The 17,306-nt window shown below is 32.8% G+C and overlaps 2 protein-coding genes across 3 annotated transcripts; one reads left to right on the plus strand and one right to left on the minus strand.

The window, feature by feature from the left end:
- Window positions 1-964: 964 nt before the first annotated feature.
- Window positions 965-7,202, plus strand: LOC114190472 (putative S-adenosylmethionine carrier 2, chloroplastic). Its single transcript, XM_028079369.2, has 12 exons — window positions 965-1,175; window positions 1,484-1,588; window positions 1,952-2,034; window positions 2,970-3,046; window positions 4,296-4,386; window positions 5,377-5,430; window positions 5,506-5,601; window positions 5,876-5,965; window positions 6,281-6,332; window positions 6,415-6,476; window positions 6,562-6,642; window positions 6,730-7,202. The coding sequence occupies exons 1-12, from the start codon at window positions 1,142-1,144 to the stop codon at window positions 6,847-6,849; spliced, it is 945 nt and encodes a 314-aa protein (XP_027935170.1). The 5' UTR covers window positions 965-1,141; the 3' UTR covers window positions 6,850-7,202.
- Window positions 7,203-7,896: 694 nt separating this feature from the next.
- SOL1 (carboxypeptidase D) lies at window positions 7,897-16,871 on the minus strand. 2 transcript variants are annotated; one of them, XM_028081655.2, is made up of 15 exons: window positions 16,662-16,871; window positions 16,153-16,225; window positions 15,946-16,041; window positions 15,721-15,751; window positions 15,551-15,607; window positions 14,703-14,798; window positions 13,407-13,529; window positions 12,979-13,083; window positions 12,490-12,536; window positions 11,814-11,939; window positions 11,618-11,720; window positions 10,409-10,471; window positions 9,123-9,206; window positions 8,700-8,763; window positions 7,897-8,372 (listed from the first exon to the last, which is right to left on the minus strand). In XM_028081655.2, the coding sequence occupies exons 1-15, from the start codon at window positions 16,762-16,764 to the stop codon at window positions 8,059-8,061; spliced, it is 1,485 nt and encodes a 494-aa protein (XP_027937456.2). In that variant the 5' UTR covers window positions 16,765-16,871; the 3' UTR covers window positions 7,897-8,058. The 2 variants fall into 2 exon arrangements, with proteins under 2 accessions (XP_027937456.2, XP_027937457.2); XM_028081656.2 differs by having other exon boundaries at window positions 16,153-16,222; window positions 16,662-16,858.
- Between the last annotated feature and the right edge of the window lie 435 nt (window positions 16,872-17,306).

The raw sequence follows: 17,306 nt of genomic DNA on the forward strand, positions 1-17,306 counted from the left end.
GTGTGGAAGGGGCACACCTTATGGAAGAAAAATACAAAGACATAATTTAGTATCTAAATAAAATAAAACCATAGTATGAAAAAAGTAAAACTCTATTTTTATTTGTAAATTATTTATAAATATTAAAAAATAATATTCAGTAAGTGACAAAACAATTTTATACCATATATCAATGTAATAGTAATTTTTATCTCAATATATATTACAATATCTTCAAATTAAAAATAAGGATATATTTATTTGTTCTTAAAAATATCCTAGGAAAATAGAAATAGAAAAAAAAAACTTTTTTTAAAACAACTTGTTTTTCAAAAAAAGTTTTCAGCTTTTTTCTTTTTTTTAATAAATTTAATCAAACATAAATCTAATTGCAAGATCTCATCCACTATGCATATATACACACACATACTCTAGCACAATAGAAAACTAGGGAACCGCAGCAGACAAAATAACACAGACATTTTCGAATTTGGATTATTAATGTTCAACAAGACAACATTAAAAAAATCTCAATATAAATCTGAACTCACATTTTCTTAAACTCAAATCGCAGGGCAATTTCACTGCCACTGGGAAATGGTCAAATCAATTTTCATTCCGCAAAACCATTCTCCCCATTTGGTCACCCTTCGAATTATCAATGGCAACCATAATCATGTGCTGTGGGATGCATTATGATCATCGTTACCATCACTATTATTTATTAACAAAATCAAAGTTCAAATTTTTGAAGAATCAAATTCCAACTATTTTAAATTGTCTGAAAGTCATTTTAGTTCACAGAAATTGATTCTTTAAAAGTTTATTTCTGACCTACTATAGTTGATAGGTCTAGTCTTATAATTATTTAATAAGTTTTTTGGATAGTGTTTTCGGGAAATATGAGATTATTTGAGAAATTTTTTTCGTAAAAGTTGTTAGCGATTGATTATTTTATTAATAGTATTTTTCTTAATTTTTTAAAACAATTAAGTTAATTTAACCTTATTATTAGATAAATAAACAAACGGAACTAAAACCCCTCTGTTGCAGGATTTGGCTTCTCCACCCGCCGTAAGCGAGTTCAGCAAACTTGGTTGGTTGAATTGTCTGAAAAAAATTGCTTTTTGTTTGATAAAGCTTTGATCTTTGCACACTGCCCATGAGCTCGAAAGTTCCCTCCCCAGATTCAATTGGTATTCCACTCTTTCCCACTTTGTAACTGAGAATCATAGTAGCCATTACTCTGTCGCATTCGACATGGGTTTTCCTCAAATTTCAATTTTATTTTTTGTGACCCTGACTTTCATTCTGTCCCCATTGTTAGCCTAAAGGTTCTTCATGCTGCTCCCTTTTTCTAGAGTCTCAGACTCAAGGAGGACTATGTTATTTTTAAGTTAATTTTTTAAAATTAATACCTTGAAATTGCTGTGTCAATCTGTTGCCAGAGGTTTGTGTTTGTGCTTTGCATTGCTTATCTTGAACAAGTGACTTGTCTGTACAGATGCATTGAAGTCTAAAATGTCTGTTCAAAAGGACACAGATAAGTTCTTCATGTCCATCACTGAAGGAGAGAAAAAGCCATTTGACTTTTTACGTGTTCTATATGGTAAGTTTTGCCATCCCAGCTGAAGATTGTTCGATACATGGATAAAATACTGCAATCCTTTGGTGTTTAAACGGTGTTAGATACATGTTCATCAACGGTGTCATTGCATTATGCGTATTATGTTACATTTTGAGCAGATAATGATACCAGTGACATTTATGTTGATAAAAATTTCAAAGCATATTTTACAAGAAAAGTAGTTGACGATGTTTCTATTTCTATGCAAAGTTATGGTTCATGATGCAGGGTCTGGCATTGGAACTCAAACTGGTCCTAAGTTGGATCTGATCATGCATCTCTAATTGTATTTTGTTATTAGTATTTTGTTGTATGACATATTTACAAATATTGATCTAATTGTAGATGGTTGCATTGCTGGAGGTGTTGCGGGTGTTATGGTAGAAACAGCTTTATACCCCATTGATACCATCAAAACTCGACTACAGGTGAATTATGTGTATATATTCTAGACCTTAAATCTAGTTTTTCTTTGTTATCATCTGTTGGGTGACGGTTGAAGGGAAGGGAGGAACTAGGAAGGAAACATATATAACCAAATTCATTTACGCAGGAGGAAGCATGTATTGTAGTTCTGAACATGCGGTTATCCAATTACTGTATTCTTTTCCCCATTTTAGTGTGGCTTCTAAATGTTAGTTCATGTCAAAGTATGAATTCTGTAAATGTCACAATTGTCACTTAATATGTGATATTCAAATTGTATATTTGCGTGAGATATTGACTGTGTGCAACATTCATTGTACCGTGTTTGATGTGAACTCTTATGCTAATGGAGCACTGTGATGAGATTGCTTAACTTGTGATATTTTAATCCTCATAGGGAGGAAGTAATAGAATGGTTGAAATTATGGTGTTTTCAGCATAGAAGGAGGAAGATAGAAAAAAGAGAACGAGAAAATGAATTGATCTTAATTGAGATGTATTACAGTGCGATGATGTTTATATGTCCATAAGACCAATAGTACTAATCCTTATTTATAAATTTTATTCTAATCGTATCTTAACTCATTCGGGAAAATAATCATATGATAGGATAAAAAAATATAGTAACCAATCTTAACAAGGTAATAAAGGAACTAACTTTCGAGGATAACCTAATATATGATAAGATATTTCATATATTCCAACAACAGTATTAGTTCTGTTGTATTTTTCCATTTTCCCTTGACCATCTCTTCTTAGAATGAGTTTCTCGTATAAGCCACTAAACATAAATCGACTTTGACCAATGCATGGAATTCTTCCTTTTGTGTAACAATTAACCTGGCCATTTTACCTTTCTACAGTTTCAGTGTCAAAATTGTAGAACAAACAGACTTGCATCAATTTTGATTTTATAACTCATTCCATCCTATATCAGGTTGCTCGTGATGGAGGAAAGATTGCTCTGAAGGGTCTGTACACTGGATTGTCTGGAAATCTTGTTGGTGTCTTGCCGTGAGTGAACATTTTTTTTTCATATTTACATAATTTTTTAAGGCAATTACTTTTTTGTTGTTTATCTTGAGTTTTTGATTTTCACTTTATTCTTTTCCAGCAGCAAACTTATCTAGATTCGAGCTTGTTAGATGCTTTAGCTTATATGCCATAAACTTAAGCATGTAAATTTTATATTCCTAGTTTTACCTATTAGGAATTGACCAAAGGAATCTGTTTTTATTCTATAATCATTTTTTGAAATATTCTGTAACTGCTTGTTCTGAATAAAGAATTTTTTTCTTTATTTTCTTGAAGGTGGTTTGTGTATTTGTACTGGGAAAAAAGATGGATCGTATTCTGATTTTAAGCTGAGCAAATATGCAATAGCATATACACTACTTGCTATTTCTGTACTCAGAACTATCTCAGCTCTTTGGAGCCTAGAGCTCATTACTATTATGATTTAGGACACAAGTTAACATTAATGTTGTTCTAACTTATAATCAGAGTATGAGCAAAGCATTTGAAAGCATAATTACCTTGTATTACATTGACACCACTCTCAACCCAAAACCTTAAGACGATGGGTTTATGGGCCTTGATCCTTATATGGTGCTCTACTTTCTCTATTTTGGTATTCCCAACCACGAGTACTCATTTTCTGCCCTTTTCTGTACCGTCGTTGTTTTCTTAACGGGACACGCTTACCTGACCCACACTGTCAGGAAGACTTTCGATACTAGGACCATACTGGTACTACACTCGTCTGAGCCGGTATTAACCATCGGCTCTGATACCACTTGTTAGGATTTTAAGGAGGGAGGAACACTGGGGAGATACATCACCAATGAGACCTAAGCCCAACCACATAAGGCATTGACACCACTCTCAACCCAACACCTTAAAGCTTTAAGATACACCAGAAATACAAATACTTCCTAGTGTAGTCGTGGACGTAGGCATACACATTGTACGCCAAACCACGTTAAATTCTATGTGTCTATTTTTCTCTTCTTTATTCTTTCCTTTATTGCCTTGTTCCTAACATATTATCATTGGCAATAGTTGGAGAGGATCTATTTTGGGCATTTCTTGCTTTCACTCTACTATATCTCAATGAGGAAGATAATAACAATTTTAATCTATCTACTGCAACGAGATAGTTTTTCCAGGATACATTGACCTTAACATTCTTTTATTTTGGTAAAAACATTGGTTCTTAATTGATTATCAGCACGTATGCCTGATAGACCATTCTTCCTTGCAGAGCGTCTGCAATTTTTATTGGAGTGTATGAACCCACAAAGCAGCAATTGCTAAGGTCATTGCCTGAGAATCTTAGTGCTGTGGCTCATTTTGTAAGTTGGCTATCTTTTTTAAAAGAAACGATCTCTTCAAATTAACTATGCAGTGACTTTATTTGCCATGTGCCACACCAACTTCCACCTTAGATATGTACGTGATTATGCTCTTCGCCTGCATATAATATTAGAATTCCGATGTTAATTTTTATGACTGTATACCAATTTTCTGGTTTCATACATTGCTTAGTGAGTTAAATCCTAGGATACACAAACCAGGAGTGACAGCAAGATGAGTACATAACCAAAAACATGAGAACCCAATTCTTTAATGTATGATATTGATGTTAAAGGGTACCACCAAATCATATTTACAAACATGTTTTATTATTTTATATGCATATTGAAGATACTTTTCAACCTTTGTAAATGATATGGGGGAAGACATTGCAAAGTAAAAATGTGATGATGCCCCAAAGTCAATCTCGTCCAATTTTAAATCTTAAAGACCTATCATGATATCTAATATTTAGTAATTTTGTTTGCTCTCCAAATTTACAAGAAATTTCTCCAAAAAAATTTGTTAACCAATCCAATAAGATAGCAGACTTATAATATTTTACCAGTTAGCCTCAGTATGCATGAAGTCCAGTTTAGATGAGCTCCTCAACAAGCACTTATAAGGGAATAAAATAAAGAGGTAAAATGCATCAAGCTTTTCTCAGTGGTTAAAATCAACTTACGTACCTCTGATTCTTTAGAAGTTCTCCCAATTTTCATGTCTTCAAAAGCCGAAGTGTATAACTTAATTTAAATTTTTGAGAAAAATTTGATTCATATAAACTGAAACAGACAAATAGAAGTTATAAAACTTATTAATGACTAGTGAACCAAACATTTTGGTGAGTTATTATGTTGATCATCTAAACGTCAAGCTTGTCTTCAGTGATTGCCACACAAGCCACTTAGCCTGGTGCCCTGACCTTGAAGTTGGAGTGACATTTCTTTTTAATTTTTGCTATTTTGATATTCTGAAGCTGATTGCAGGCTGCAGGTGCTATTGGAGGCATTGCTTCTTCTCTTGTTCGGGTTCCAACAGAGGTAATTAGCTTTACTTCTTTTATTGCCATGCATTTTCTGCCTTCTTGAACTTGGAATATATCCATGTCGTTCTAGGTTGTTAAGCAAAGGATGCAGATTGGGCAATTTAGATCAGCTCCAGATGCTGTTCGTCTCATTGTCTCAAATGAGGGTTTTAAAGGTCTTTATGCGGTATGTATGACAAAATTTCACATCTTTGGAATCACCATTGGTTAGTTACTAATTTATAGGTACCATATATGATTTCTGCTTTAAAAATATTGTTCCTGGTGGTGCCTTTTATTCAGAGAACTCTGAAAAGCAGTTTTATGTAATTGAGAAGAGATATGATGTTCCGAGTGATCGGAACTTTAATGCCTTTTTACATTATTTTCTTAGCTTTCCCTTTTTACATGCTATTTGAATATTATAATGAACTTTGTTTTTTGTTTGTTGGATATTGTAGGGATATGGATCTTTCTTATTGCGAGATTTACCATTTGATGCCATAGAATTGTGCATTTATGAGCAGCTCCGTATTGGGTATAAATTAGCGGTAAGCTTGCAATTTGAAGTGTCAATTGATTTTTATGAAATTTTATAAAAAGTTGTTTTTGATTTTAAACCATCTATTAAAAAATGAAGCTTCTGCTTCATGTAAAATTGTATATCTCATTTTGTCTGAGATGAAGAAAAGAAGTGCATAAAATTAGTTATTATTGTAGTTAACTCAGGAATAAGGATTTCAAGCATATATATATTAATACTATCAGATTTATTACAACCGGCTCTTTCTCTTTGCTTGAATGAGGTTACAACAAAAAGCTCGCTAGAGGTATTTCATTGTTCCGGAATTTTTGTTTCTTTACAGGCAAAAAGAGATCCTAATGATCCAGAGAATGCTATGCTTGGGGCAGTGGCTGGTACTACATATCTATTAAAACCTCTCTGTTTTGCCGAACTTGATTTGTTTGAACTGAGAATGGTGAATTTGATACCTGACAGGTGCCATAACTGGAGCAGTCACAACTCCTCTTGATGTGGTAAAGACCAGATTGATGGTTCAGGTACACAGAATTTTTTTTAACGGTTTGCTATGTGGATTTCACTCTTAGAACATGCTTTATTTGAAGTCTTTGTCACTAACTTCAGGGATCACAAAACCATTACAAAGGCATCAGTGATTGTGTGAGGACAATAGTTAAAGAAGAAGGAACTCATGCCCTTTTTAAGGTATACTCATTGTTCTTACTTTTCTTCAACTCAAAACTTGCTGAATGCTTTATCTGATTTACTTTGTACATTTGCACTGTTCTGCAGGGTATTGGGCCTAGGGTTTTGTGGATTGGAGTTGGTGGTTCAATATTTTTTTGTGTTCTTGAGAAGACAAAGCAAATACTTGCTCGGAATCGACACACCAAAGCTGAGATTCAGAAGTGAGTTTTTTCTAGGCAGGGATTAGGGTGATGATGTTGCAATGCACATTTAATTTAATTTCATGATTGCATTGAGCCAGTTTTTGTTCAGCTTCATTCCTATATTGGTGCCGGGCCTGAAAGGATGAGCTCAAGACAGGCCTAAATTGAAATTTGGGCTTTGTCATAAAGCCTGAATAAAATCTTCCCGGAGCTTTCTCTAAATAGGCTAACAAGGCTTCCCGGAGCTTTATTTATTTCATCTTTTTTTTTTTCTGAAGAATTATTCTCTTTCGTTTTATTCAAAATACGAAACAATAGAGTGTACTATAGAGATTTGGAAAGGAAGAGAAAAATAAAATAAAATTGTAGCTCGTAGTCTTTCTAGCCCCTAGAACTCATTTCTCAGTTTTAAATGAAAAGCATGCGTTTTCAACCTGTACACATCGTGTAGAAGTGTTCTGAAAAACTCGTTCCAAGAGACATTATATGTTACGTGTTTCAGAAAGTTTGTTTTAGAAATTCTATTTCATAAAACTTATTCTAAAATGTATTTTATGCATTCTGAAAATTCCTTTTTCAGAAATTTGTGTTCTAGAAATTTTTATCTGAAAAATCTTTCGGAAATCTCATTATAAAAATCTTGTTCTGAAAATTTTGAAAAACTTATTCTGAAAATTTTCCAAAATATGTAATCCAGAAGCAAGTGGTCATTTTTAAAACTTGAGACGCAAGAAATCATGGGGTGGAGAAAGTAAAAGCCGAATTCAAATCAATAGCTTTGAAATATATTTTAACTGTCTAAACCTTCCAGCTAAGCAAATTATGAATTTGAAATGTCCAACTAGAAAGTGAAGTTTATATGATTCACCCACGCTTAAATGGTGCATTTATAATTTCTCCAAAACATCATGGGTATTTTGTCTGAGTTATTATTGGACAGAAACTATTAACTTACAGTTAATACATTGGTATCAGATGCCAGTAAAATTGGATGTTTTGGGCAACGTTCTTTTAATTTCCCCTTTTCTTCCTTTCACGAACTGAAGTGTACCAACAATAAAGCGCCGAATAAACATGAACGAACATTATGCATCTTCAGAAATATTCATATGAATATTGTCCTAGTTTCTTCAAACAGCATCATTTAGTGATATGAATACACTTTAGCCATCTGAAGGAATCGAACCTTAATATACAACAAAACTTTAATACAAACAGCATTTCATTAACTTTAAACCTCGACAGTTTTTTTTGACCCCGATAACTGTCTGCTTGTAGAAACTTTGACTTTTGCTCTCCTCCGAAATAAAAAAAGTAAAAATCCTAAAATGACAATCAAAATAAAGAAAACTTCCAAGTGAGCGCCCCATAGAAACTGAACAAATTCTTCTGTGCTTTTACTGCCACAGTCACAATCATAGACATTCTGCAGTACACTTCCTTTGACACTGACTTCAGGATCAAGAACAAAATCCAATGACACAGGTCCATCATCCAACCAAATAGTTGTATTCTTTGATTTGTAGCCAATCATGGTAGCCACCACTGCAATTTATATTGAGAAATTGATTACAAATGATAAAGAAACTGAAACTAATGTAATAGGCCGAAAAAAAGAGGATATTATCATCTGGGTTGGGATGACATCTATATTCCATCGAGGAATTTCTCACTAATGCATAGTAAAATCTGAATTCCCTTTGTGTTCAATTTGTTGAAATAATAGGGAACTAAATAACAGGGACGACTTGAGAACCCATCTAGATTTACCAAATCATGAAATTTGCATTTTTTATTTAATTATTTGAGAACGTCTTCTGGGTAGGCTTCAATCTATACTGAAAAAAGAATTTGAATTAAATATAATAATACCTTCGTATTTATCTCTTGGGGCAAGAAAGCGATGATAGTCGCCTAAAGTTTTTCCGGCTGTAACCTGCCAGTCCAGATAATTAACAGATACATATTAAACCATCAAAGTGAAGCGTGAATCAAACATGCATTTGGGAAATATCAAGAATTATAGCAACGAACAAAACAACCCATAGACTATCAATTAAAACACGAAGTTTAAACTTAAGATATCATTTTTTTTTCTATCTAATAAATTAATCGGTCAAACAAGATGCAGTACAACAACAGATCAGTATAAAAATTTCGCATTGTTATCTAATTGAACACAAAATGTGCAGATATATTCTTCCTGCATGGAAAAGACATACAGAAAGGAGGGGGGCTAGAGACAGATTTGAAAGGAAAAATGCAAAAAATAAATAAATAAATAGCCTCACATACTGTATAATTTATTCCAGTGACAGTTACAGAGCCCGGTAATGGCCTTCCATCGACTGAAGAATATATTCTTCCATGCACTCCTGTCTAGAGAGTAGATAAAAAATTGTGAATCGATCTAAATATGAAGCAGTAGGAGCAACACTTTAAGCATGTGCAAATATAAGAATCTGCTAACCGATCTATGCATAGTTTTTATATAACGTAAAAGGTTATCTTTTAATAAAAAAAATATAAAGTGGAAAGGATAAAATACAACTAAGCCCAATAAACAAAAATAAAAACTGTCAAAATATTATTGCACATCTTATTTCAAGCATTTTTGAAACTGAATGTTTCAGGTTTCCTTCAATGTTTGTAAAATTCGAAGGGAAGATTAGTATAATATTAGAAATCAAAGGAAAAGAATCTGTCTGGTAAAGGATAATGTGCACATGGTTGTAATTGATAGAAAGCAGTTGAATGTGCTGAAGCTCCTTTTTAAACTTTCCTTTTCCTTGTGCACATTGCCCTTCGAAAATATTCTGAGTAGATGACCACAAAAAAAATAAATAAGGCTTCACAGCCTTAGTTGGTAAATTGCTATAAATAGTATAGAGGATACATGAGACAGTAGATTCATAGTTGCTTGGTTATGACATGCCTAAGAGTTCTTGGAAGCTTATGTTCTCCTTTTCTCAGGATACATTCACAATGCTTAAATATGTTTTGGATCTATTTTCTATTAGAATGGAATCTGAAGAAGGGTGAAAGTAATTTCTTTTACGTGTAATGCTTGCATTTGATGCGGATTTTCAGTGTTAACTGTAACTGAAATGATGGGAGAAGTCCAGTTCCATTAGGGAGAACATCGAATTAAGAACTTATATCTATCTCCTTATTATCATATTTTATGTCAACCGGTCTCTATCAGCATTCTCCTTGTGCACAAAAGTGACCATATATAGGGGAATTAATTTCAACAGTCAAAAAGAAAATATGATTTTATCACTAGAAGCTGTTGAAATAGTAGCCATTGTAGTATATTGCGTGTAATGTAATTAGCATGTGTTCTCAGACTTTTATAACAGACTGCAAAGAGCCTCATTCTCTTTATAATTTAAAGCTGATACATAATGTCAAAGATCACTTGTATACAATTATACATTCACTCAGATTGTAGTTTCCTACATCCTCTCTCTTGAATATTAACAAGAACCATTGAAGGGCTTCTACAAAAATTCTGAAGCAAAAGACAGGATAATTTCACATTAGTTCTTTAGGTAAGCTTATGAAAAGAAACAGCATACCTTCGCGAGGCTTGCCACAAGATTAAGCAAGCTCATTCTGTTGTATTTCCAAAGAATAGGAAGCTGCACATTAACAAAGTAAACAGGTGTCATCATAAGAAACTCTTAAAGTAAATGATAACCAATTATATGTAGATACCAAGCATGCAAACCAAGTAAGTATCTGACAGATACATGGAGTTAGGATACAAAAGAGGTGGAAAAAAAGCTCCTAAAGCATGCAGAGTTAGATAGAACTCTGTTTAGATTGAAATTACAAAAGAAAATACAGGGAAGTAAAAGAAATTTTGCAGATGCACAGAATACTCTACCCCTCCCAAAAGCCCCTCTTCCACCTTTCTCATTCTTGTCAAGCCTTTGCTTCTCTTCCACTTTCTCCATTTAATCATTTTCTATGACAGTTCACACTTCACTCCTCCCTACCATATAATAATTCTGTTGCTCCCTAGAGTTCATATTCCTTTTAACCACCACACTGTCAACGTGAATCTAGTGCCTTGTGATCATTACTTCTATATGTCTACCACTATCTCTTATCGTGCTTATGTTGGTCAAGAGTCCAAAACAGTGCAGTTAAAAGAACTTGAAAAAAATTACGTGTCTTACAATAGTTCAAGTCCAACTTCTATGTAAATGGAATGGAAGAAAACTCATAATCATTGAATCTAGAGAATTATTTTTAATAATGGAGCAGGTAAGATCTGGGTAAAAATATTAAAAATGGATGAACAGTAGTAATTGTATTGCTAAGGCTCCAGACAGATTTAAGAGACAATGTGACCTAGAAACATATCCTCTTATCCTACTTGTTTTGACAATCAAAACTTCCAATTGAATGCTTGAATAATGTTACAATGCATCCCAAGTTTTTCTGGGGCTTCTTGACTGGACCACTATTCCTGTCACTTACGGTTTTCTTGCTTTTTATGTGTTCTCTTGTAATAATTATGTAGGAAAAATTACATTCATACCCCAAGGTTTAATATAGTTGCATTCAATTGCCTCCATTTTTTTCACCTTAAACAAACCTCTTAATTTAAAACAACATATTGCCATTTCTTATCCATTTATAATTATCAAGGGAGGTCAAAGTAAAAAGAAAAGAAAAAAATATCAGGTGTAAAGTGTAATTTGTCTTAATTATTTTGTCCTATTCTGCATATACTTCGGTCATTTTAAAACTGCAAGGAATTAAAAGTTAGAACTAACCTCAGTAGCATTAGGCCATTTATTATCACTAACTTCCAAGGTCAACTCAAAACATCCAGCATGTATGTAGTTCCAATCTTGCATTCCGCCATATAGAGGGTACCTGGAGAGAGTACCATTTCTAAATTGTGCTCACATTAAAAGGAAACAGATTTCAGTAATAAACTACAAAACAATACATTCAAAAAAGCAATACCAAGCTGCTCCATTTGTAATTCCACTGAGAAATTCCTTGCTTGAAGACATGTTGTAATGAGAATGACTATAGATACTTGCCATGAACCGAAATGCATCATCATCAGGACACCCATAGTACTTTGTCCTGTAATTTATTCATATCAATAGACAAATTCAACACAAATGGAAACATGTCATTATACATTTCTAATGTAATGCACAAAAGATGGCTGAATAATTTCTTAATAATTTCAATTATAGTTTTTCTTGGTTTCCCTTTACCTCTAACAATATGGCTATTTTCCATCTGATTTACTCCCCTTATTGTCAGCTTCTCCTAGTCTGCTTCACACATGCCCAAACTAAGGCATGTTTCTACCATCTTTTCTACAACTTACTTTAACTTTTTCTTTAATGCATATATATTCTTATCCTATGTTGTCTAGTATGTCTATTCATTCAATGCAGTATTATCTTATCTACTACAGTGACTTTTTCTCTTACTGACTTTTTTACCATCCAACATTCAGCTCCGTAAGTCTTAAAGTTGAGGTAAAATTTTCCTTTCAGAAGAAAAATGGTGAGCTATTGAAATAGCTTTTATTATGACATAGGAAACACATAATGAGTTGCAAAGTAGACACAAAATGCAAATTAAAATAGTGAGAAATGAATACACCAAAGTATTTTACAACCTTCTATCATCAGAACCATCCCACGGATAATTTGCAACAAGGGCACCCTGAGGTTTCAAAGAAAAAGACACTATTAATGAACAAAGTCTGCATACATGAAAAATACTAATGAAAACGAGCTATAATCAATTCTAAAATATCCACTATTCTGGGTTATTTCACATTTTCAACCATAGAATGAAAATAAAGTGAATGTCAGTGAAGAAATGAACACAAGTTTTCAATGACTTGACTTGACAAATTTATCTTATTGCCATTAAACAAACCCATATAATTCTGCTTAGCAGTGTGTATGTATATCTAATGGAGAAAATTGAAAGATTGCAGAAAAAAACCAAGGATGTAATTTCTTCATGTATAGCTGGATCCCTATATATATATGAAAGAAAAACCGGAAATGAACAGTTGAGTCCAGAGTATACTTCACAAAAATTAATGAATTAATAGATCAAGCAAACAAGATATTATGTGAATCCAAAGAATTAATACCCCATGCAACGTGGCAGATCCTGTGAATCGTATATCTTTCAACCAATTCATTATTGCTCTTGTCTCAGGCTGCCGGGAATCCTCATCATCATTTACAGAAAAGAACTGATTTTTTGAATTCAAACATTGTAGGATAATGTTTAGAAGAGTTAGCAAGAAATAGCAGTAATTTTAACGAACAATTTGACATACAAATTGCAACTTTAAATTTAAATTAAATTCAAATAAAAGGTAAAAATCTGTATACATGCACATCCATAAAGTAAAAGCTAATGGTTCTAATATTAAATTCTCATTCAACATGAAAACATCAATATTAATTCTAATATTAGAATTTTATTTCATAGTAACAGTGAACGTCAACCAATCTCATTAGCATATTGTATACATTACACTTACTATTAGTAATAGAAAACATATATATATACCTGGTCAGGAAAATCCCGATTCAAATCAATATTATTAGCATTACCACGCTTTCTTAAACTAAACCCATCAGGATTCATTGATGGAAGCAGATGAAGGTGTACATTCTCCACAATCAATGTCGCCTGAAACATTTCACTAAAAGTCGGACAATGTAAAAGTAAAAACAAAATAATAAATAATCATAAAATAATGTGGGCAACTTCTTCTTACACCCCATCAATTTTGGATTTTACTTTCTGGAACACATTAAATCAATTCCAGAAAACATTTTCCGGAAGACACTCATCACAATCCTATTCCAGACAAAAGTTTCCGGAAACTTTGATAGGGTGTAGGAAGAAGCTGCCAATAATGTGTCACTGACAAAATGGAAGATATGAGCACTGAAGCAGATTAAATGAATTCCGATATACCAAAATATAGTTCATTTATATATTGAATGAATTTGTAACATGAATAGTCGTTTAACATTCACTCATCTGAATATTCATATTAACAGCAGGAAGGGAAAGCCTTATTTGATGATTTTCATTCTATTTTTCATTATAAAAGATTCAATACTGGAAAAAAAATGAAGAAATCGTCATCAGGCTGTAGAATAATTTTCTCTTGAAGAGTCACTAGCGTTTCTCTGCACAACAATAAATATCCAATTTGCAACCAAGGTTTTAAATAACAGTATGCAACCATATTTTTTGCTAAAATGTCAAAGTTTACAGTCACTGTGACTGCAACATGGCCGAATTTGTCCACAATTTACAGCAGTATCAAGGATGTCACGGGCAACCACATTTGTCCAAAATTTACAGTAATATCAAGAAAATCACTTGCAACCACAATTGTGGCAGCGTTTGTCCCCAATTTTTCCACAATATCAAGGGTGTGATGAGACTACAACCTCAATTTAAAATCTTTATTACAACAGCTTATAATCTTCAAGAATTTGCACCAGTATCAGTAATGTTCTTTGTGCTGTCATAGTCAGATATATCTTTAGGATGTTATTACTACTTAGCTAGACCTTATAATTCTATCATCATTACTATTTAGTTAGACATTACAATTCCAGTGCATGTGGCATGAACAACTGTGATGTCTCCTTAAATGTATCTATCGTAAAGTTTAGATAAGTTTTCCCCAAACAATATTCCTAACTATTTCTTAAGTAGTTCTTATGATTTTCTAACACTATCAGCAATGTAACAGCAAAGGCACATATCTGTCATGCACAACAAAGTGACAAACACGGGAAACATATCAGATTATATCTGTGCAAATAAAGGAAAGAAAAATACCAAAGGATCTTTCAAATAGTTATCACATAACCAATTGGCCAAAATTATAAGAAGCTCGCGTCCCACAGGTTCATCACCGTGCACATTTCCTATATACTGCATCAGCATAATTTTGGTCAGAGTTGCTGAATACAAGACCACAGAACATTCCACAGAGATTTAATTAACAAAATAGAAGTATAAATATGACAAAGAACACAAAATAATGGCCAAAAATGAAAACACAACTATTCCATATATCAGTAAAAAGAAAAATAAATAATAATTTATTGAGAGAAAAAGCAACAACATATTGTTAAACCTTATATGCATAAAAATCCCAAAAAAAAATAGAGTAGTCCCTCCAAAGATTATTTTGCATCCTATTACAGTTTAACTGAGATAATTATTTTAGAGGGGCATTGAACAGGAGTGGGATTCTTATGACAGATGTCTTCTACGCAATTATAAATCAATGATTTCTTTTAGACTTCAAATCTTTGAATTATTTGATCACTTACCCCGTAAAACTTCTGCCAGTTCAGTAAATTGATGCATGCAGAATGCATTAGTGTTCCTAATAAAGAACAAGAAAACTTTGGAATATCAAGACAAGTATCCCATATGGCACGGATAGGAAATTAATGAACAAGAATTCTTAAGTAATAACCATTGGATAAAGTTGGGAATCAAAAGTGTTGAAGATAAATGAGTGGAGAACTTATTTCAATCTACTATACAATGTATCATCGTATTCTTACTTTAACAGTTTTAAATGTATGTAATATTTCCAGTCAAAAGCAGAAAAATTGAAATAAAATAATATCATAAGCTAGTTGCTCCACTGGTATTGGGTGGCAAACACTCACCTTAAATGCAGGTTCACTCTCTTCTTCTCCTGGCTTGTCCGAAATCTCTATCACCAACTATATGGAATGGAGGAAAAGAAAAAAAAAAAAGCGATGACAATCAGTAATATGAAACTTATTTAGATTTAAGTTTAAGTTATAAATGAGTTCTTAAAATGAAAAGAAATTACCAGTGGAAATCCATTTACACTATTCCCAATACTGATAGCCCATTCCAAGAATCCCTCAAAGAGAGAAACAAAGTGCAAGTCAGTTGAGCAATTGCAAGAAGAACAGACCTTTTAACAAGTTCATCTATTCGTAAATGGAGGATCAGTGACAGTAAGCTCAAATGACCTCTGCCGGGCACAATTTTGGGATAGACAATTGAGAAGTGTACCAGTATGAGGAATCACCTGTATATCCTGGAAATGTTGCTGCATCTTTGTCCAAAATTTTTGATGGCCCATTCAAGGTCATCATTGGACATATATCCTTGTACCAAATCAACACTGATAGATAACATAATAAACAAACATTAAAAATGAAAACACATTAAATGCAGAACAAAACATAGTAATAACTACATCATAGCAATCCAGGAGAAGATCCATTATGATTACCTTGTCTGAGCCTGAGACTCATTCTCTAACAAATGCCTTGTGCGACTTGCATTACTACGGTCATTGAATTCTTCTAATACCGAGAAAAGCACGAGTTAGAAACTTCAAATTCAAAATTCAACCTTCCAAACTAAACAGCAAAGCTTATCAGGCAACTCATTATGACAACATGTAAATTCTGAGCCCGCCCCAAAGTTGAAGCATTTCACTTCAAACTCCTAACTCAGGCAATTAAAACATAAATAAACAGAATATAAATCCAGATGCAAGTCAAGACTATTTCCAGTCTCATCCGTTCAGAACCTCGAGAAGTTCAAAAATAATTATAACAAGTAAAAAATATCATAAAATAAAAAGTTCCGAACCTTAAATATAGTTATCCCAACTTAATTCCTAATGCAGCCAAATTAACTCAAATAACGCAATGGAACCGAGTTAAATTAACTCGGATAACTAAAATAAAACAAATACACAAAAGCAATTAGCGTGGTTTGAGATACGAAGAATACCTGAAGGAAGAAGGGTTTGTTGCAAGGAACCCTTGGCAAGAGAAGAGGAAATTGTTGAAGCAAAAAGGAGAAGAAAGAATAGCAGGTTCGTCTTCATAACCATGGACGTGGACGGAGATGTCGGTTTCAGGCATCAGACTAAGGTTGTTTGTTCGTTTTCCTGCGATTTATCTGGGTCACGCTCACGTGACGTGAAAAATCGAAATTTTCAAATTCAAGAAATGTTGTTGCCTTTTCTCTATTTGGGCTCTAAATGGCTGTCTCTTTCAACCTTCAGCCACTTTCTTCCTGCACCTCCATAACTTTCTTCCCGCACTTTCATAATTTTCTTTTTTTATTTAGATGTATTTTTTTGAGTTTTAGATAACGTAGTTAGAAAACTTTTTAAATTTTACAATCTTTAAATCATTTTTTATATTTTTAGACTACAAAATATATAAATTAAAACTAACTTCTAAATTATATAATTTAGAAGTGAAAAATGACTTCCAAATTATATAATTTGGACTTTTTTTAAAACAAATTTCAAATTATATAATTCAAAATTTATTTTACCTCTGAATTATATAATTAGAAATTTATTTTTTACTTTTAAATTGTATATTCTGAAAAAAAAAATAGGAAAAATAATTATGGAGGTGCATG

This window comes from Vigna unguiculata, chromosome 7 (assembly GCF_037176805.1).
Source record: "Vigna unguiculata cultivar grain cowpea cultivar isolate G323 ecotype 2 chromosome 7, ASM3717680v1, whole genome shotgun sequence".
NCBI classification, from domain to species: Eukaryota; Viridiplantae; Streptophyta; class Magnoliopsida; order Fabales; family Fabaceae; genus Vigna; species Vigna unguiculata.

Excerpts from the sequence above, each read along its gene's own strand:
- LOC114190472 (XM_028079369.2), top strand. The coding sequence starts at position 1,142 with ATGAGCTCGAAAGTTCCCTCCCCAGATTCAATTG. Across the intron at positions 2,035-2,969 it reads CCATCAAAACTCGACTACAG|GTTGCTCGTGATGGAGGAAA; the intron begins GTGAATTATGTG and ends ATCCTATATCAG. Across the intron at positions 5,602-5,875 it reads GTTTTAAAGGTCTTTATGCG|GGATATGGATCTTTCTTATT; the intron begins GTATGTATGACA and ends TGGATATTGTAG.
- SOL1 (XM_028081655.2), bottom strand. The coding sequence starts at position 16,764 with ATGGTTATGAAGACGAACCTGCTATTCTTTCTTCTCCTTTTTGCTTCA. Across the intron at positions 11,940-12,489 it reads GATGGTTCTGATGATAGAAG|GACAAAGTACTATGGGTGTC; the intron begins GTTGTAAAATAC and ends AATAAATTACAG. Across the intron at positions 9,207-10,408 it reads TTGTGGCAAGCCTCGCGAAG|ACAGGAGTGCATGGAAGAAT; the intron begins GTATGCTGTTTC and ends TCTACTCTCTAG.